A 21,771-nucleotide genomic window follows, 5' to 3' on the forward strand; every position below is an offset into this window, starting at 1 on the left:
TTCTTTTCCACTCTAAGATAATAAGTTGGTGGATTTTAGTAAATCTTATGCTTTTTAACTTTATAGTTTTAATTTATACGATTTATAGCTTATGCAGAGGTATATATATCAAATACTTCAAAGTGAGATTTATAGTATCAAAAGTTTAAGAAACTGAGGTTTCAATTAAATGGAAGCAAATAAGAAACAATTTTAAGTTAAAAAGATATATCATTTCCAAAAAAAATGCACCAATCCCTCTATCAGTGAATGAAATACTTAATTAAAGTGCTGATATTAGTTAATTTAGTAGCTATTCTTCAAAGAATTTTGAAGAAAAATCTGATTGCATAAATGAATTATCTATTAAATGGTAAATAAATCCTCTTAAAGTGAGAGAGATAGCTCTTCCAAAAATTCAAAAATGATTTCATTATAAATTTTTAAAATGCCTAAATATATATATGTCATGTTAATTTCCTTTTTAATATTTTTTAAGTGAAAAGTAAAAATAATTATTTTTTTTATTTTAACTTTCCTTCAAAATAATTTTTTAATTTAGATGCTCATTTATTTAGGCTTATGAATTTCTAAATTTTTTATTATATAACCTACCTTATTTAATTTTTTTTAATAAGTTCATAAAAATTAACCTTAATTAATCTATTATCTATATTTAGTAAATATAACAATTTTTATTCTATTTATTTTCTACAAAATTTATAAAAACTTTACACTTTATGAAATTAGGAACTATTACAGTTTAATAAAAATTAAAAAAATTCATATAAATTTAATAGTTTATTTAATAATAATTTAAAAAAATAAGATAAATCTTTGATAAAAATTTTTTTTTCTTTGTCAAAGAATTAAACTTTGATTAAACATTTTTAATTTTTTAATCATTCAAAACCTTTTTAAAAACCTTTTTTTTTTTATTAAATATATGTTAAATATTTTTATTAAAAGTTTCAAAAGTAATATTTATTATTGTATTAAATATATATTTCCTACTCTAGAAATAATTATCCGAGTATAGCTATATATCACTAAATTATTTTTTAGTAAATATCTCTATTTTTAATTACTATTGAGATATTAAACTTAATTTTCTTTGCTTTCTAATTTAACTTAACTATTTTTAGTCCTCCATTTTCTTTAAATATCTAATTGTGTTAGAACAATAAACTGGAAGTGATAAATTTACCTTAGGTACCTAATTTTTATATTCTGTGATATTAGATTAAGTATTTATAATATAATTTTAAAAATATATTTTTGGCTATTCATTTTTTAAGCTAAGATCAACCAAACTAATTTAAATTTAAGCAATTTTTGTTTGTTGAAAAGTATCTTAATCCAAAGGTTTAAAAATTTAATAAAATTTAAAATGGCATAAATAATTTATATCGATTAAAATATTTTCCTTAGCTATTATAAAGGATACTTTCTATTTTAGCATCAGAATGTTTCAAATTATTTGAGTAATTTTTTTCTAACATTATTGAATTTAAATATCAAAGCCTATTATTTAATTGAGTGGTTGTGTTTTTTTCTACTAAAGAAGCTTTTCATAGTGTCTTTACGATTGCTTATAAAATTAAATAAAAATAACTAATTTTTACATGAATACCTTTTAGAAATTCGGCAGTATTTGTTTTGTTTTTTTTCATTTACAAACTCTTTAATAGATCTAAAAATCTAAGGAGTTTCCTTTAACAATTTCAATAGTTTTTCTTCTTCTTTGATTTTTTCACTTTGTTATATTTGACAGCTACTATTTATTCATTGTACTTATACTCAAAAACACATCCAAAACCACATTATGAAATGTATGATGATAAGTATATCCTCATATTTTGAATTAATCCTAAATTAATCTCAGATTATCTGAATCAAATATCACTCATACTCTTCTTATGTTTCTATAGTGCCTAATATTTAAGTTAAATGTCTTTTCATTGTTTCATGATTAGCAATAATTCCTTATATACAAAATAATTAAAATATTTAACATTTATAATAAATTTTTGTTTAATTTGAATAATACATACTATTTATTTTATAAAAAATTTTTTTTATTTACCTTTTTATTTGTTTCTTTTCTTTTAATTTTTTTTTAATTAAATTATATAAAATTTTTAATTAAATAAGTTTTTTAAAATATTAATGATGAATAATTATTTTTTTATTTTCAATCATGATAATAAAACTAAAAATAGTTTATGATTTTCCTCAAAAACCTCAAAATTAATTTATATTAGCAATTTCACTTTATTAGATAACATTTATTTATTTTAGATTTTATTTAATTAATTCAAAAAATAAAAAACAAAATAAAATAAATTCTATATTTAACAGCTAAATAAAAAAGAAAAGAATATTTTTTAAAATTTATTAAATATAAAACTGATATATAAAAATTAAAAGATTAATAATTTTTTTTATATAAACTTTAAAAAAAATAAAATTTTCTAATATTTTATCAAAATACCTTCCTTCAAAAAGAAAATTTATCTTCTCATTATTAAATAAAAAGCATAATTCGCTTAGCTTTTATTTTACCTTTAGTTCAATTATATTTGTTTTACATTTTTCATAATAATATATTATTAAATATATTTTGAAATTATAGATCTTAGCTTTTTCAAGTTGTAAGGCTGAAGAAAAAATTCTAACACATTCTATTAATATATCTAAAAGAATCTTTACATACCTAAAAATTATACAAAACATTAAAAAAAATAAAATAATGAAATTAGTTTGTATATTAATTATTTATAATAGATAAAAACATAAGAACACATTTTTGAGTAATTTCAAATTCTTGAAGCACTTTTTGTAATTAAATACTCAATTAAATTCTTTTTGTTTTTTTCGATATTTGAATATCAAAAAAAAAGGTAATATTTAAATGAATGATTATAAAATACCTATTAAAAAATATCAATCTATTGTTTTTAATTTATAGAGTGAATCCAACTAATAATATATGTTTTAATGAAAATTTAATTTAATATCATTCTTATAGATTTTGAAAAATGTTAAGTAAAGTATATTAGATTTTATTAAAATTATTTCTGAAATAATATCCTTAATTAATTTTATTTGTAAACTTATGAGTACAAATTCATTATACTATTTAAAAAAGAATAGATGAGAGAAATTAAGAAAATTATGGTAAATTATATTTAACTTATCTATAAATACTTTTAATATTAGATTTTTTACTTTTTTAGTGCCAAAAGAATAATAATTTTCTTACTTTATTTTTTTTCATTTAGTTTTCCCAATTTAATAAAATGATAATTAATGTTTTTCAAATAACTCAATTTGAATAAAATTTTAAAATTAAAATAATATTTAAAAATATGATGTATTTGACAGTAATTATGATTTTAAAAATGTATTTAATTTAAAAAAGGAAAGTTTAATTCAATTACTTTAAACATTTATTGACAAAAGAAAATTGCTCTCTTTATTAAATTATTAGTGTTGAATATAGATTAAGATATTTAATAATTTTTTCGGATATTTAATTTCTAAACATTATTTATTCTAAAGTGATTTTTACCCACAAGAAGATTAATTTGTTTGATAACATTAGATAATGTACAATTTCATTTCGTGCTTATAATCTTATTTATAAAATAAGGAATAACAAAAAAGTAAGAAAGATGTAAACTTACAAATATTTCCTATTCTTTTTAAGCATAAACTATTCAATAATTTAAAGAGTACTTGCTCAAGTTTACTATAACTATCATGATTTAGGTAGCAATTTAAAAGAATTAAGTCCTTTATTAATCAGTGAAAATATATCTAAATAAACCCATTCAATCAAAGTAGAATCAGAAGGTTTGAAAAGTCTTATAGGGGCTAGCTGCCAAGCTATATTTGAACTTAGTATCTCCTCACCTAGGTAAAGCTATATTTAAATCAATATTTAAGTAAATTTTACGAAATCTAAATATAATTAGGAATATATCTTTTATAATTTAAGATTAATCTTAGAGAATTTTACACTTAACTCTAAGTTAGTCAATATATAACTTCACTATATAGCAAATAGTTGACTAATCTTACTTAATTTACACTATATTTTCTTATGGAAATGAAGAAAACGTTTGGAACCTATTTAAAATTAAAGGATTAAGGTAAATAATTTTTCATAAATGGAATATCATCATCTAAATATCTTTGAATTTTATTTCAATTTATTTTATAAATTATATTTGATTAAAATAGGTTATTCATAAATATAAATAATTATTAGCTAAAATAAAATATTTCTTATCAAAATATTAACTCTTCATTTCTAAGACTACTATTAACATGTAATGAATAATAATTCTTTCATCCTATTTATTAGCGCTGTGAAAATTGCCACCCTAATTGCAAAGGTTGCACAGAATATAAGAAGTGCAAAGATTGTTAAAAAGCACCTGGTAAAAATGAGAGGTAGGACTAACTTGCAGATGGGTTTTGTGATCCTTGTCCATCAGGATAAACTTGGAGACCTAATAATATATGTAATGGTTGTTCAGATACATGCAATTGTGATAATAAAAAATAATGCATTTCCTGTAAAGATAGTAGTAAAAATTAGCTTAATGTCGAAAGAAACACATGCGAACCATGTTAGTTAGACTAAAGATATTATATTGAAGGATAATTTTGCAAAAGATGTAATATTATTTGTAAGACATGCAAAGGACCATCTGATAGTGATTGTTTATAGTGTATTGACGGAGCTAAAAAATATGAAGATGGAAGTTGCAAATATAACAATTAAAATCCTAATGATTGTGTTTCTCCTTACAAATAAGATAAATCTTAAAATTGTGTTTTATGTAATTAAGATGGCTAGTATGCTAAAGATAAAAATTGTGTTGAATGTTAAGCTGATTTAAAATGTTAAAAGTGTTCACCTGAGACATAATGTACTTAATGCTCTTAGGGATATTTCTTAAAAGGAAACGTATGTCAGTAATGCCCACCTTAGATGAACTGCTTAACTTGCATAAATGAAAACTCATGCGAATCTTGTGAACCAGGTAAATTTATTTAAAAGGATGGAAAATGCGATAAATGTGAATAAGGATATTACATAGAAAGTAAATATTGTAGATAATGTAAAATTGGATGTAGTAGCTGTACATCATACTTTAAATGTGATTAATGCATGCCATAGTTTTATAAATTAAAAACGGGATGATAAATAACAAATTAATTCTAATATTATAATTTTATTTAATATTTATTTGTAATATTTAAAATAAAGTTTTATTTAAGCTAATAACTTAATTTACTTTAAATCTTTAAAAAACATTACTTTGATTTTTTGAGAGTTTTCAAAATTTTGTTTTAATAAAATATTTTTAAATTTTCATCCACTTTATTTGCTTAATCCTTGATATTAAGCATTTATTAGTATAAAATTAAAGTCAAACTTTAATTTAACACTAAAAAGTTTTATATTTTAAAAAAGTAATTAAATTTCTTAATGTTTTATAAAATATTTTACTAACATCTTAAAAATGTTTACTTAATATATATTTGATAATATTTGTGTTAAATAAATCACTAAACTGTTTTTCAATAAAAATCTCTATTTTTCATTTTAATTGAGAGATAAAAACTTAATTCTTTCTTTTCTAATTTATATTAATATTTTTAGTTCTCCATTTTCTTTAATATAAATATATATTGTTTTAGCATAAAAAATAATAGGGAAGTGATAAATAGCAGTAATTGATACCTAATCTTTATATTAATCCATATTTTAGATAAATATTTTATAATATTTTAATATTATTTAGAAATATATTTTAGCTAATTTATAAAGCTTAGATCAATTTCATCTCAAGTATAAAATAGTTTTAATTATAAGCAAATTAAATTTCTCTTAAGAAATTAAGATAAATAAAGATTTTATCAGAGATATTCTAAGCTAAACGAATAAAAAATATGTATTAATGAGCTTGAATATCATATATATATTTTTCATATATATTTTAATATTCTTTTAGTTTTTATCTAAACTATTTTTAAAAATGTGTTTAAAGTAAAATAAAATTGTGGTTTGAAATTTACTTTCATAACTTTCAATTAAAATATTCTAACTGGAAGGAGTAGCCAAATTCTTAAATATTTGACTAATATAATTAATTTTACATGTTCATCTTTCAGAAAATAAGGTTATTGATCACTTACTAGATTTATAATTAACCATTTTTCATAATATTTAATCTAATTAATATATATCTTTTTATGTTTGTGTTATATTTAAATATTAAAAGCACATGATCTTTCAGCCTAATCTTAAGAGTTTTTAAAATCATATTTGATGAATTAATTATTCTCTTTTTGTATTTTAACAATTTCACATGAAGTTTTTTTAAATATACTTTTGAGATAGCAAAATGGTTAAGAATAGAATAGTTTGATTCAAAAAATATAAGAAAGCTAAAAGCAATAAAATATTTCGAAATATTTATATTTATGGACTGCTAACTAAAAAGTATTATCAGTTACTATTAAAATTTAAAATAAAATTTATGATATATATTAGCATGAAAAAATATTAGTAGCCCCTATTTTTATCAAGTAGAATTAATAAAAAAGGGTTCAATTAAAAAGTTAATTACTTAAAAAATTAAAAATTTAAAATAAAAAAACTTAATTTTATTTTTTATTTTAACATAAAAAAAACATTAAATAAAAATTTTATTTTAAATTAAAAAAAATAGACAAACAATGAATTTAAAAATAAATTATTATAAAAAGATAGATTTTATAATTTATTTTTATATAAGTTAATTAATATTTAATTCGATTGTTAATATTTTATTGCTTAAATTTAAAACTTAATGCAAAAATTTGTTAAATTATTTAGAGCTTGTTTTACAATTAATTTATTTAGAAAAAATATAAATTAAATTTCTAATTATTTCAGTAAGTTTAACGTTTAAATTGTATTCACTAAAATATAATAAATAATAATTTTAATAATTTCAATTAATTATTAAAATAGATTAGTTTTATAAATAAAATTTTTTTGACTTGAAACTGTAAAATTTTGTACTTATTTTTATTGATTATAAAAATAATTTTAATAAGCTTATTATAATATTTTTCTTAATGAATAATATATACTTTTATATCTATAACAACATTATAAAATTAAAACAGATATCTTACTCTGAGTATAATAAGCTATATTATTATTGCTATTTAATTTTACAGCAGATAAAAATAATTTAGTAACTAATACTTTCTTTATTTTTAGATCTTAATAGAACAAAATCAAATTACTAGAACCAATTACAAATTTATATTAGATCATTTTTCTTGGGTATTTTAAGGAATAAGAGGTAAGATTAATTAACGAGAGTAAAATTTTTATTTAGATAATAATTACATTATTTTTATTTCTTTGATAGTTTTTCAAATTTAAAGAATTTGTTAATGTTTTAGGTTTATTAGGTTGAGATCTTCAATATTTTAGTTATAAACTGTGAATCCTCATTAATTAATTTTCATCCAATATAATTTTTACTATTTATCCATAGACTTTTAAGGTAATTCTCTTTAAAAAAAATAATTAAATTAAGTAAAATTTTATAATTTGAGAAATCACAATAATTACTTATCTTTATATAAATGAAAATTAATTATTTGATTTGCATGAATAGCAAATTAAGATAAATATTGTTTCAGCCTGAAAATTTAATAATTAATTTTTTAGAAAAATTTACTAATTTTTTGTTTTTTTAAATGTTAAATAGAGGAATAAAAATGCTAACTATTAGATTTAATACTTTAATCTTTTTAATAATCATTTTAACTTAAAAGATAGGTAATTCATTTTATAATTTTAAATATTTTCTTTATTTTAACATCTATTTATTTTTTCATAAGTATCTAGAACTTTTATATTTAGCGATTAGACCTTTTAGAAAGAATAGGAAATAATAATAAAATAAGAATTGTTCTCTTTTTAAGATACTTTATGCTCTATTTAAATATAATTTGCAAGCAAATATTATAACCAACAGTAAATTAAAAGTTTTTTTTATAGTTTTAAATTAATATATTAAATAAATAAATAAGGTATAATTTTACAAGTATTTAACCTGAAAATATTGATGTTTAAAGAATTATTTTAGAAGAAACTAAAGTACAGTTAGATTTTGTAAGAATTCAAAAATATAAAGATATTAAAATTAAAGTCATTTTATCTTACAACAATTAATATTTATAAAATTAGTAACCTATTCTTCAATACAAGTAAATCTGCTTTTTCTTTTTTTAAAATAAATTTAAATTAGTATAAATTTTAAAAATTCAGAACTCAATGCTTAAATTATACAAATAGCTAGATTCAAAAAAGATTACTATAAAAATCTTGTACTGATAATACTTATTATGAAATTGTATACTAAGAATGTATGTAGTGTGGATAATATTGTTATGGTTGTACAAACTATTACTAGTGTAATGATTGTATTAAAAAAGGTATAAGTGGTAGATATGAATATTTATATGATAAAACTTGTGGTACCTGTAATGATGGATTATCTAGTTCAAAATTTAGTAATCAATGTTAAGGAAAGTCAGATAAATGTAAAGATATTTCAAGTGATGGTAAATAATGCAATAGTTGCAAAGATAGTAGTCTTTTTATTAACGAAGAATTAGCAACCTGTTAAAAATGTAACACTAATAATGGGTGGTATATTAGTGGTTAGTATTGTAGAAGGTGCCCATATCAATGTTTATCATGTAAAGGACCTAATCCTAATGATTGCATTGCTTGTAGAGATAGATTATTGAAATATGATGATGGAAGATGTGAATTTAATCCTAATTACCGTTGCTCTGATGGTTATTATAAATCTTAATAAAATTGTATTAAATGTCCAAGTAAATGTACAAAATGCACATCTGACAAAAAATGTGTTGAGTGTGAAGGAGGTTCTTTTATTATGCAGAATTAATTATGTGAAGATTGTTTGATAGGTAAAGGGGAATTCTTTGATGGGAAATAGTGTTCTAAGTGTTCATAATATTGCTAATCTTGTTAAAATTTGTAAACATGCTAAGTTTGCTAAGATAGCTATTATTTGAAAGAAGATAACTCAGGATGTATGAGTTGTGCTTAAAATAGCTAATATTTTATTGATGAGAAATATTGTAAATTATGTGATTCTAAATGTTTAACATGCTCTGAAAATAAAACAAATTGTTTATCATGTGTATAAGGGCTTTATTTAACTAAAGACAGTAAGTGTGTTAAATGTGATTAAGACGGATTTTACATTGATGGTTCAAAATGCTTGTCTAATGAATGCAAAGATGGCTTTTATTATAACTTAAGTACTAAGAATTGTGGTCCATGCTACAATAACTGTAAAACATGCAAAGGAGGTGGAGAAAAAGATTGTTTAACTTGCTTGAATTTGAATGAATATCTATTTCCAGTAGGATATTGTGGTATTTGTAGAGAAGGAGATGGATATGTTTTAAAAGATCAATACTGTATTCAATGTGCTTCAAACTGCTAAAAATGTTCAGGTGATAGTGTAAGTGAATGTATTTCTTGTAAAAGTGGGTATAATTTTATGACTGATGGAAGATGCGACAAATGTAATTAAAACCTAGGATAATTTATTGATGGGCTAACTTAAAAATGTAAGGATTGTCATGCTTCATGCAAAACATGCATAGGAGAAAGGGAGGATTAATGTGATGAATGTCATATAGAATATATAAAAGATGATTAAGAGAAATGTAGAATATGTAAAATAAATGAAGGTTAGTTTTTGGATCTAGTTGGCAAATGCTAAGTTTGTCATAGAAATTGTTAAACTTGTAATGGAAAAGAGGAAAATAAATGCTTAACATGTAAGCCAGGATTTTATAAGGATGAAAGTGATTAAGGAAAATGCGTTTCCTGTGATACAGAAAATGGTTTTTTTATTTCTGAATAATACTGCAGAAAATGTCACTCAACATGTAAAAAATGCTTTAATTCTTAATCAGAAAATAGTTGTATAGAATGCAATGCTGACCTTTATCTTTTTACTGATGGGAGATGTGATGTATGTGGATAAGGGTTCTATGTTGAAAATAAAAATTGTAAATAATGTAAATTTGGATGTAAAAGTTGCAGATCAAACTTTAGTTGCGATGTATGTCTACCATAGTTTTACAGAAAAAAAATTAATTGACTAAATAAAACAATAGATTTTTGAGGATAAAAAATCTTTGGAAAAAATTATGAAAAAACAATTTTATTGTATATTAATTAAAAAGAAACAGCATTAATTATTTAAAGATTAAAACCTTTAAATTTAAATAATATATTTTCATTTATTTAATCCGATAGTTTTTATTTTATTTCTTTGTTTTAAAAGTCAAATCTGAAACATTTTTTAAATTATTGCAAGTTTGTTTGTTTTACAAAATTATGTTTTAAGATTAAATTAATTAAATAAATTTTTAATAAATTAATTAATTCTTATTTCTTTAAAAAAAATATAAAGTAAATTACTAATTATTTCAATAAGAATAGATGGATAATGTTTAAAATTATTTTTACTAAAATATGATAGACAGTAATTGCAGTAACTTTAATTAATTATTAAAATAGACTTATTTTTTAATAAAACTTGTTTGATTTGAAGCCATAAAACTTTCTTCTTATTTTTATTGATTGGGTAAATGTTTTTAATAAGCTTATTATTTAAGTAAATATTTGTTGGATGATACTTTTCTATATATAGTAATACTACTAAATTAAGGCATATCTCTTACTCTAGTTTTATAAGTTATACCATAATTAATATTTAATTTTACAAGAGATAAAAATAATTTAGGAATACTTTCTTTTTTAGACTTTAATAGAACAAGATCAAATTAATAGAACTAATTAAAAACTTATATTTATTCATTTTTCTGGAATCTTAAAGAAAAATAACAAAGAGAAATAGAGGCAAGTAAAATCTTTAAATTAATAATAATTACATTCTTTTTATCCCTTTGATAGTTTTTCAAATTTAAAGAACTTATTAATATTTATATAATTTTAGATATAAATTTTGGTTATTTTTTAAGCTTATACCAACCAAACTTTAAAATAATCTAATTTTAAGCAATTTTTGTTAACTTGAAAAGTATCTTAATCTGAAAGTTTAAAAATATAATAAAATTTTAAATAGCATAAAATATTTACATGAATTAAAATCTTTTTCTTGGCTAACTTAAAGAATACTTTATGTTTTAACATCAAAATATTTGAAATTGTTTTAGTAATTTTTTCAAAGACTGTTGATCTGAATACCAAAGCCTATTTTTAGTTGAGTAGTTGTGTTTTTTTAGAACCAAAGAAGCTTTTTATAGTGTCTTTAAGATTGCCTAAAAAATTTAATATTTTTAAAAATTAATATTAATTTTTACATGAATATTTTTTAGAAATCATGCAGAGTTTTACTTTTTTTTTCATTTACAAACTCTTTAATAGATCTAAAAACATAAGGAGTTTTCTTTAAAAATTTCAATATTTATTCTTCTTCTTTGATTATTTAACTTTGCTACATTTGGCAGCTACTATTTATTCATTTTACTTAGCCTCAAAAGCACACCCAAAACTACCTTGTGAAATGAATTATGATTAATAAGCTTACACCATTTTTTTGAATTCATAGTAAATTAATCTTAGATTATTTGTATCAAAAACCATACTCTTCTTATGTTTCTACAAGTAGTGTCCTAAATAATTTGTTAAAATTTTTCTATATGTGCCTATTTTTAAGTCTTGTCATTATTCCATGGTTAGTAATAATTGCTGATATATAAAATAATTAAAATGTTTAACAAATAAGAACAAATTTTTGTATAATTTTAAATTATAAAAAAATTTTAATTAAAAAAGTAGAAAAATTATTAATGAATGAATGATTATTTTTTTATTAATAATGATGATAAAAAAGCTAAAAATAGATTATGATTTTCCTCAAAAACCTCAAAATTAAATTTATTTTATTGCTAAGAGATAAATTTAAATAATAATTAATTTATATTAAGTAATTTTACTTAATTAGATAATTAATATTTGTTTATTTTAGATTCTATTTTATTTTAATTTCAAGAAATAAAGACCAAAATAAAATAAATTCTATTTATAAGAGCAAAATAAAAAAGAAAAGAATAGTTTTTAAAATTATGTAAATATAGTCTGATACATAAAAATTAAAATATTAATAATTTTTTTTTGAATTTAAACTTTTCAAAAATTAAATTTTCTAATATTTAATCAGAATACCTTCCTTAAAACATATAAATTATCTTCTAATTAATCAAATAAAAAGCATAATTCATTTAGTTATTATTTTACCTTTTTTAGTTCAATTATATTTTTTTTATATTTTCATAATAATATATTAATAAATATATTTTGAAATAAATTTTTTATATTAAATTTTATCTATTTCGATAAATCTTAGCTTATGAATTGTAAGGCTCTTGAAAAAAATTCTAAGACTTTCTATTAATGCATCCAAAAATATCCTTACATACCTAAAAACTACACAAAAAATTAATAAAAATAAATGAAATGTGGTTTGTATATTAATTATATAAAGACCGATAAAAACATATCTTTGAGTAATTTTAAATGCTTCAAGTGCTTTTTGTTATTTAATACTCAATTAATAAAGTCTTTTTGTTTTTTTCCATGTTTGAAAATTAAAAACTAAGGTAATATTTATATGAATGATTAAAAAGTACCTTACAACAAATATCAACCTATTGTCTTTTAATTAATAGAGTGAAATCCAACTAATAATTTATTTTTTAGTGAAAATTCAATGGAATAACATCCTTTTAGATTTTGAAAAATGTTAAGTAAAGTATATTAGATATTATTAAAATTATTTCTATATCCTTAATTAATTTTATTTGTGTATATTTAAGTGTAATTTCATAATACTATTTAAAAAAATATAGATGAGAGAAATTAAGAAAGTCATGGTAAATTTTATTTTACTTATCTCTAAATGCTTAAATGGTATTCTATTTTTTACTCTGTTATTACCAAAAGATCAATAATCTTCTTACTTTTTTTTTTTCATTTAGTTTTCCTAATCTAATAAAATATTAATTTATGCTGTTTCAAATAACTCATATGAATAAAATTTTAAAATTAAAATACTATTTAAAAATATGATGTATTGGATAGTAATTATTATATTAAATATGTAATTAATTTATAATATTAAAGCTTAATTCAATTAATTTTAAAATTCACAAAGACAAAAGAAATAATTACTTTTTATCAAATTACAATTTATGAGTGTTTACTGTAGTTTTACATATCTAATGTAATGATAGAAGATTAAGATAATTCTAAACTTTAATTATTATTAATTTGATTTTTATACACAATAAGATTGCTTAACTTTAGATAATTTACAATTTCTTTTCATGATTATAATATAATTAAATATAAAAGAATAAGAAAAAGTAAGAAAGATGAAATCTAACAAATATTTCCTTTTATTTTTAACTATAATCTATTCTATAATTTAAAGAGTACTTGCTCAAGTTTACTATAACTTTCATGATTAAGGTAACAACCTAAAAGAAATAAGTCCTTTATTAATCAGTGAAAATATATCAAATTAAACACATTCAATCAAAGTAGAATCAGATCATTTGAAAAATTTTATAGGTGCTACCTACCAAGCTATATTTGAATTTAGTACCTCTTCACCTAAGTAAAACTATATTTAAATTAACATTTAAATAAATCTTACCAAATCTAAATATAATTAGGAATATATCTTTTATAATTTAAGATTAATCTTAGAGAATTTTACACTTAATTCTAAGCTAATCAATATAGAGCTTCACTATATAGTAAATAGTTGAATAACCTTACTTAATTTATACTATATATTCATATGGAAAAGATGAAAGCGTTTGGAACTTGTTTAAAATTAAAGGATTAAGGTAAATAATTTTTCATAAATGGAATATCATCATCAAAATATCTTTTAATTCTATTTCAATTTATTTTATAAATTCTATTTTGAATTAAAATAGGTTATTCATAAATATAAATAATTATTAGCTAAAATAAAATAATTCTTATCAAAATATTAACTCTTCCTTTCTAAGACTACTATAAAAATGTGGTGAATAATAATTTTTTCATCCTATTTATTAGCGCTGTGAAAATTGCCATCCTAATTGCAAAGGTTGTACAGAATACAAAAAGTGCAAAGATTGTTAAAAAAAAGCTTAACTTTAGAGGTATGATCAGCTTGCAGATGGATTTTGTGATAATTGTCCATCAGGATAACGATATGACATACAAAATTAATGCAAAGGCTGTTCAGATACATGCAACTGTGATAATAGTAATAAATAATAATGCATTTCATGTAAAGATAAAAGTAAAAATTAGCTTAATGTCGAAAAAAATACATGCGAACCATGTTAGTAAGACTAAGGATATTATATTGATGGATAATTTTGCAAACGGTGTAATATTATTTGTAAGACATGCAAAGGACCATCTGACAGTGATTGTTTAGAATGTATTGATGGAGCTAAAAAATATGAAGATGGAAGTTGCAGATATAATAATTAAAACCCTAACGATTGCATTTCTCCTTACAAATAAGATAAATCTTCAAATTGCGTATGTAATTAAGATGGCTATTATCTTAAGGATAAAAATTGTGTTGAGTGTTAAGCTGATTTAAAATGTTAAAAGTGTTCAATTGAGACATAATGTACTTAATGCTATACAAATAAACCTGAAAAATATCTTCAAGATGGAAAAAAATGCTCTGATTGTAAATAAAACGGCTACTTTATAGATTAAAGTTAAAGCATTTGTGAAAATTGCATTAAGAATTGTAGCATATGTAATAATAAATCTGAATGTTAAAAATGTAATTCTGGCTTTTATTTCTTAGAAGATAATAAATCTTGCTCTTAGTGCGAATAAGATGGATATTATATTGATAAATCTAATTAATTTTGCAATAAATGCCCACAGGAGAAGATGTGCTAAAAATGTAATAATAATTTGAAATGTACTGAATGCTAAAGTGGTCTCTACCTTTTTAATTCAGATAACTGTATTCCTTGCGATGAAGGATATTTTAAAAGTGGAAAAAATTGTTTTAAATGTGCAGATAATTGTGAAAAGTGTTCATCAGAATTTCAATGTATTTAATGCTCTTAGGGATATTTCTTAAAAGGAAATGTATGTCAGTAATGCTCACCTTAAATGAAGTGCTTAACTTGTATTAATGAAATATCTTGTGAATCTTGTGAACTAGGTAAATTTATTTAAAAGGATGGAAAATGCGATAAATGTGAATAAGGATATTACATTGAAAATAAATATTGTAGATAATGTAAAATTGGATGTAGTAGCTGTACATCATACTTTAAATGTAATTAATGCATGCCATAGTTTTATAAATTAAAAACTGAATGACAAATAATAAATTAATTCTAATATAATAATTTTATTTAATATTAATTTGTAATATTTAAAAAAAAAGTTTTTTCTTAATATAATAAATTAATTTACTTTTAATCTTTAAAAAAAATTATTTTGATTTTTTGAGAGTTTTGAAAATTTTGTTTTAACAAAAATACTTTTAAATTTTCTTCTACTTGATTTACTTAATCTTTGATAAAAAATACTTATGTTTATAAAATTAAAGTTTGACTTTAATTTAACACTAAAAAGTTTAATATTTTAAAAAAGTAATTAAGTTTCTTAATGTTTTATAAAATATTTCCTAACATCTTAAAAATGTTTACTTATTATATATTTGATAATATTTGTGTTAAATAAATCACTTAACTGTTTTTCAATAAAAATCTCTATTTTTCATTATAATTAAGAGATAAAAACTTAATTATTTCTTTTCTAATTTTCTTAATATTTTTAGTTCTCCATTTTCTTTAAATAAATATATCTATTGTTTTAGAACAAAAAATAATAGGGAAGTGATAAATATAAACAATTAATACCTAATTTTTATATTCATCCATATTTTAGTTAAATATTTAAAAAGATTTTAATATTATTTAGAAATATATTTTAGCTATTTTATAAGCTTAGATCAACTTCATCTCAAATATTATAAAGTCTTAATTATAAGCAAATTAAATTTCTATAAAGAAATTAAGATATATATAGATTTTAAGATATTCTAAGCTAAACGAATAAAAAATATGTATTAGTGAGCTTAATCATCATATATATTTTAATATTCTTTTAGTTTTTATCTAAACCATTTTTAAAAATGAGTTTAAAGTAAAATAAAATTATGGTTTGAAATTTACTTTCATAACTTTCAATTAAAATATTCTAACTGGAAGGAGTAACCAGATTCTTAAATATTTGACTAAGATAATTAATTTTACAAGCTTATCTTTCAGAAAATAAAGTTATTGATCACTTATTAGATTAATTATTAACCATTTTTCATAATATTTAAGTTAATCAATATATATCTTTTTATGTTTATGTTATATTTAAAATATAAAAGACTTAAAAGCACATGTTCATTCAGCCTAATCTTAGGAATTTTTAAAATCATGTTTGATCAATTAATTAATTATGGTGTTTTTGCATTTTAACAATTCACAATGAAGTTTTTTTAAATATACTTTTGAGCGAGCAAAATGGTTAAAAATAGAATAGTTTGATTCAAAAAATATATGAAAGCTAAAAGTTATAAAATGTTTTGAAATATTTATATTTATGGAATGCTAACTTATCAGTTACTGTTAAAAATTAAAACGAAATTTAGCATGAAAAAGTGTTATGTTTGACATTAGTTAGTTAGTCCCTATTTTTATCTAGTAGAATTAATAAAATTCAATTAAAAAGCTAATTGTTTAATCAAACTTCTTTTCATCTCAATTAATTATTTTATTATATAAGCTAAGATAGAATAATTTCATAAAATAATATTATGATATTATTTAGATTTATATTTTCTATTATTCAAATAATAATTTAAAATAAAACAAAATTAGATGCCATTATTTATTCTAAAGTATGAAAATTAACAACAACTTTACCAAAATTATATACAATTTCAATAGACTAAAATTATATTTAGGAACTCCTTACTCTACTAAGTATATTACATACTGATCTTAAATATTTTATCACGTAATACTCTATTCTCTAATTTTAATTCTTTTTATAAATAATTTAAAAAGATATTGCTATTCTCTGATAATTATTTCTGTAGCAGGAAATAAATATTCAGTAGAATAATTAATATTATTTTAAAATTTAAAGAAAATTTAAAACAATAAAAAAATGTATCTATTGAAATATGTTTCGAACCAGAAAGAACAAAAAAAAAAATGTTTAATCAAAGATTTAATTTGTTTTTTAATGAAGAAATATGTATTTTTTTTTTTTGATAAATTTTATTTTATTAACTTTCATAAAAAATAAAATTTACAATCAAATATTTTATGATTTTTTTAAATACTAAATATATTTTTTCTTCTCTCTTTTTTAAAATTTTTTGTATATAATTTAGAGATAACAATTGAATTCAATTTTACTTAAAAGAAACCACGTAAATTATTTGAAGATTAAAAGCTAAAAATTAATAAAAATATATATATTTTAATTTATTTAATTCGATTGTTTATATTTTTTTTCTTAATTTTAAAAACTAAATATCAAAATTTGCTAAATTATTCAGAGCTTGTTTTACAATTAATTTTATAAATTTTTAATAAAATAATTAATACTAATTTATTTAAAAAAATAAAGTAAATTTCTAATTATTTTAGTAAGGTTAACATTTAAATTATATTTACAAAATATAATAAATAATAATTGTAAAAATTTCAATAATCATTAAAATAGATTAATTTTATAAATAAAATTTGTTTGACTTGAAACTGTAAAATTTTGTACTTATTTTTATTGATAAAAAAATAATTTTAATAAGCTTATTATTATTTAAGTAAATATTTTTCTAAATGGATTTTATATACTTTTATATCTAAAACAGGATAATAAAATTAAAACAGAACTCTTACTTGAGTATAATAAGTTATACCACTATTAATATTACAAGAAATAAAAATAATTTAGAAAACTTTCTTTCTTTTTAGATCCTAATAGAACGGAATCAAATTACAATTACTAGAACCAATTACAAATTTATATTTAATCATTTTTTGTGGGTATCTTAAGCAATAAGAGGTAAGAGTAATTAACGCAGGTTCAAATATTAATTATTATTTTTTATTCGTTTGATAGTTTTTCAAATTTAAAGAATTTATTAATGTTTTAGGTTTATTAAGTTGAGATTCTGTTTTTTAGTTATTAACTGTAATTCCCCATTAATTAATTTTCATCCAAGATAATTTTTACTATTAATCCATAGACTTTTACTTATCTTTAAAAATAAGAAAATTAATTATTTGATTTTATTTGCATAAATAACAATTTAAGGTAAATATTGTTTTCCAACCTGAAAATTTAATAATTAATTTTTTATAAAAATTTACTAATTTTTTTTTTTAAATGTTAAAAAGAGGAATAAAAATGCAAACTAAAAGATTTAATACTTTAATCTTTTTAATAACCATTTTAACTTAAAAGATAGGTAATTCATTTTATAATTTTAAATATTTTCTTTATTTTAACATCTATTTATTTTTTCATAAGTATCTAGAACTTTTATATTTAGCGATTAGACCTTTTATAAAGAATAGGAAATAATAATAAAATAAGAATTGTTCTCTTTTTAAGATACTTTATGCTCTATTTAAATATAATTTGCAAGCAAATATTATAACCGATAGTAAATTTAAAGTTTTTTTTAATAGTTTTAAATTAATATATTAAATAAATAAATAAATAAGGTATAAATTTACAAGTATTTAACCTGAAAATGTTGATGTTTAAAGAATTATTTTAGAAGAAACTAAAGTACAGTTAGATTTTATAAGAATTCAAAAATAAAAAGATATTAAAATTAGAGTCATTTTATCATACAACAATTAATATTTATAAAATTAGTAACCTATTCTTCAATACAAGTAAATCTGTTTTTTCTTTTTTTAAAAAAATTTAAATTAAAATAAATTTTAAAAATTCAGAACTCAATGCTTAACTCATACAAATAGCTAGATTCAAAAAAGATTACTATAAAAATCTTGTACTGGTAATACTTATTATGAAATTGTATACTAAGAATGTATGTAGTGTGGATAATATTGTTATGGTTGTACAAACTATTACTAGTGTAATGATTGTATTAAAAAAGATTTAAGAGGTAGATATGATTATTTATATGATAAAACTTGTGGTACCTGTAATGATGGATTAAAGAGTTCAACATTTAGTAATCAATGTAAAGGAAAGTCAGATAAATGTAAAGATATTTCAAGTGATGGTAAATAATGCAAGAGTTGCAAAGATAGTAGTCTTTTTATTAACGAAGAATTAGCAACTTGTTAAAATTGTGACACTAATAATGGGTGGTATATAAGTGGTTAGTATTGTAAAAGGTGCCCATATCAATGTTTATCATGTAAAGGACCAAATCCTAATGATTGCATTACTTGTAGAGATAGATTAGTGAAAAATGATGATGGTACATGCTATAATCCTAATTAACTTTGCTCTGATGGTTATTATAAATCTTAATCAAATTGTGTTAAATGTCCAAGTAAATGTACAAAATGCGCATCTGACAAAAAATGTGATGAGTGTGAAGGAGGTTCTTATATTATGCAGAATTAATTATGTGGAGATTGTTTGATAGGTAAAGGAGAATTCATTGATGGGAAATAGTGTTCTAAGTGTTCAGAATATTGCTAATCTTGTTAAAATATATAAACATGCTAAGTTTGCTAAAATAGTTATTATTTGAAAGAAGATAACTCAGGGTGTATGAGCTGTGTTTAAAATAGCTAATATTTTATTGATGAGAAATATTGTAAATTATGTGATTCTAATTGTTTAACATGCTCTGAAAATAAAACAAAATGTTTATCATGTGTAGGAGGGCTTTTTTTAACAAGCGATAATAAGTGTATAAAATGTGATTAAAATGGATTTTATATTGAGGGATCCAAATGTTTACCTTGCAATCCTGAATTAAATTGCTAAAAATGTAATAGCAGTAAATCTTGCACTGAGTGTAGTCCTGGACTATTTATTTAATCTGATATAAATAATGGATGTGGTATTTGTAAGGATGGTTTTTTCACATCAGGTAATTATTGCAAGCGTTGCAAAGAAAATTGTTATAAATGCAAAGATTTGAATAATTGTGAAAAGTGTGCTGATGGATTTTTTTCCAAAAATGGAATTTGTACTTTATGTCCTGAAGATCTAAAATGCAAAACTTGCTCAGATGAAAAAACTTGTACCAGTTGTAATAGTGGTGAATTTATTTAGCCTAATAATACATGTAATACTTGCAAAGAAGGATATTACATAGACGGTATATTTTGTAAAAATTGTAAATAAAATTGTTTAAAATGTAGCTCATAGGATACTTGTAGCTAATGTACTGATGGATATTTTCTTAAATCTGGTAACTGTGAATCTTGCAATCCTTCATTAAATTGCTTGACTTGCTCAGATAAACTTTCTTGCGCATCTTGTTCTAAAGATAAATATATAAATCCAGATGGTAAATGTGATTTTTGCTTAGAAGGGTATATTATTGAAAATTAATTTTGTAAAAAATGTTCAGATAATTGTTAAAAGTGCTCATCAGTATCTTAATGTATTTAATGCTCTTAGGGATATTTCTTAAAAGGTAATGTATGTAAATAATGTACTCCTTAAATGAATTGCTTAACTTGCTTAGATGAAAGCTCTTGTGAATCTTGTGAACCAGGTAAATTTATTTAAAAGGATGGAAAATGCGATAAATGTGAATAAGGATATTACATAGAAAATAAATATTGTAGATAATGTAAAATTGGATGTACTATCTGCACGTCATACTTTAAATGTGATTAATGCATGCCCTAGTTTTATAAATTAAAAACTGTATGATTACTAATAAACTAATTCTAATTTAATAATTTTATTTAATATTTATTTGTAATATTTATATTTAGAAATATTACATTTGTTTTTTGGAAATTTTCTAATATAGATTTTTTAATAAAAATATTTTCATATTTTATTCCATATTTTTGTTTAATCTTTGATATTAAGCACCTATTTGTATTAAATCAAAATCATATTTTAATTTAACACTAAAAATGTTAATATCTTAAAAAGTAATTAAATTTCCTAATATATTATAAAATATATGCTAACATCTTAAAAATATTTCATAAAATATATTTGATAATATTTAAGCTAAATATATCTATAAATTAATTTTCAATAAATATATCTATTTTTTAATTACAATTGAGACATAAAATTTAAATTCTTTCTTTTCTAATTTATCTTAATTATTTTTAGTTCTCCATTTTCATTAAACATTTCTATTGTATTATCACAAGAAACAATAGAAAATTGATAAATTTACACCATATTATCAATTTTTTATATTCATCCATATTTTAGTTAAATATTTATGATATTTTAATATAATTTAAGAAATATATATTGGCTATTTATAAAGCTTAGATAAACTCAATTATAAAATAGTCTTAATTTAAGAAAGTTAAATTTCTATAAATAAATCAAGATTTCTAAAGAATTTACCATAGAAATTCTAAGCTAAACGAATTAAAATA

At 20.0% G+C, this 21,771-nt stretch overlaps 8 protein-coding genes across 8 annotated transcripts in view; 5 read left to right on the top strand and 3 right to left on the bottom strand. All coding sequences in view use genetic code 6, as the record gives it.

The window, feature by feature from the left end:
- Positions 1-14: 14 nt before the first annotated feature.
- Positions 15-407, top strand: TTHERM_000638858 (zinc finger, LSD1 subclass family protein; the record flags this gene model as incomplete). The annotated part of the gene is made up of 1 exon (XM_012797483.1): positions 15-407. A coding segment is annotated over one exon (360 nt), but the record flags the coding sequence as incomplete, so codon positions are not given.
- A 478-nt stretch (positions 408-885) lies between these two features.
- On the bottom strand, positions 886-1,554 carry TTHERM_000638859 (transmembrane protein, putative; the record flags this gene model as incomplete). The annotated part of the gene is made up of 2 exons (XM_012797484.1): positions 886-1,425; positions 1,480-1,554. 2 exons carry the CDS (start codon positions 1,552-1,554, stop codon positions 886-888), a joined length of 615 nt encoding a protein of 204 aa, XP_012652938.1.
- Positions 1,555-1,703: 149 nt separating this feature from the next.
- Positions 1,704-2,579, bottom strand: TTHERM_00638860 (hypothetical protein; the record flags this gene model as incomplete). The annotated part of the gene is made up of 2 exons (XM_001015303.1): positions 1,704-1,869; positions 2,545-2,579. The coding sequence occupies 2 exons, from the start codon at positions 2,577-2,579 to the stop codon at positions 1,704-1,706; spliced, it is 201 nt and encodes a 66-aa protein (XP_001015303.1).
- An 804-nt stretch (positions 2,580-3,383) lies between these two features.
- TTHERM_00638870 (zinc finger lsd1 subclass family protein) lies at positions 3,384-5,197 on the top strand (the record flags this gene model as incomplete). Its single annotated transcript, XM_001015304.2, has 3 exons — positions 3,384-3,901; positions 3,960-4,136; positions 4,228-5,197. 3 exons carry the CDS (start codon positions 3,384-3,386, stop codon positions 5,195-5,197), a joined length of 1,665 nt encoding a protein of 554 aa, XP_001015304.2.
- A 3,235-nt stretch (positions 5,198-8,432) lies between these two features.
- On the top strand, positions 8,433-10,214 carry TTHERM_00638880 (zinc finger lsd1 subclass family protein; the record flags this gene model as incomplete). The annotated part of the gene is made up of 1 exon (XM_001015305.2): positions 8,433-10,214. One exon carries the CDS (start codon positions 8,433-8,435, stop codon positions 10,212-10,214), a length of 1,782 nt encoding a protein of 593 aa, XP_001015305.2.
- Positions 10,215-13,500: 3,286 nt separating this feature from the next.
- TTHERM_00638900 (zinc finger lsd1 subclass family protein) lies at positions 13,501-15,499 on the top strand (the record flags this gene model as incomplete). Its single annotated transcript, XM_001015307.2, has 3 exons — positions 13,501-13,760; positions 13,819-13,995; positions 14,089-15,499. Exons 1-3 carry the CDS (start codon positions 13,516-13,518, stop codon positions 15,497-15,499), a joined length of 1,833 nt encoding a protein of 610 aa, XP_001015307.2. The 5' UTR covers positions 13,501-13,515.
- Positions 15,500-18,338: 2,839 nt separating this feature from the next.
- On the top strand, positions 18,339-21,073 carry TTHERM_000638902 (zinc finger lsd1 subclass family protein; the record flags this gene model as incomplete). The annotated part of the gene is made up of 4 exons (XM_012797485.1): positions 18,339-18,347; positions 18,592-18,662; positions 18,922-19,098; positions 19,159-21,073. The coding sequence occupies 4 exons, from the start codon at positions 18,339-18,341 to the stop codon at positions 21,071-21,073; spliced, it is 2,172 nt and encodes a 723-aa protein (XP_012652939.1).
- A 594-nt stretch (positions 21,074-21,667) lies between these two features.
- Positions 21,668-21,771, bottom strand: part of TTHERM_00638920 (hypothetical protein) — a gene marked incomplete at both ends in the record, with an annotated part of 249 nt that continues 145 nt past the window's right edge. The window contains one exon of the mRNA XM_001015309.3: positions 21,668-21,771. This exon is cut by the window's right edge and continues 145 nt beyond it. Within this exon, the coding sequence (XP_001015309.3) occupies positions 21,668-21,771 (104 nt within the window).

This window comes from Tetrahymena thermophila (assembly GCF_000189635.1).
Source record: "Tetrahymena thermophila SB210 genomic scaffold scf_8254653, whole genome shotgun sequence".
Lineage (NCBI taxonomy): Eukaryota > Ciliophora > Oligohymenophorea > Hymenostomatida > Tetrahymenidae > Tetrahymena > Tetrahymena thermophila.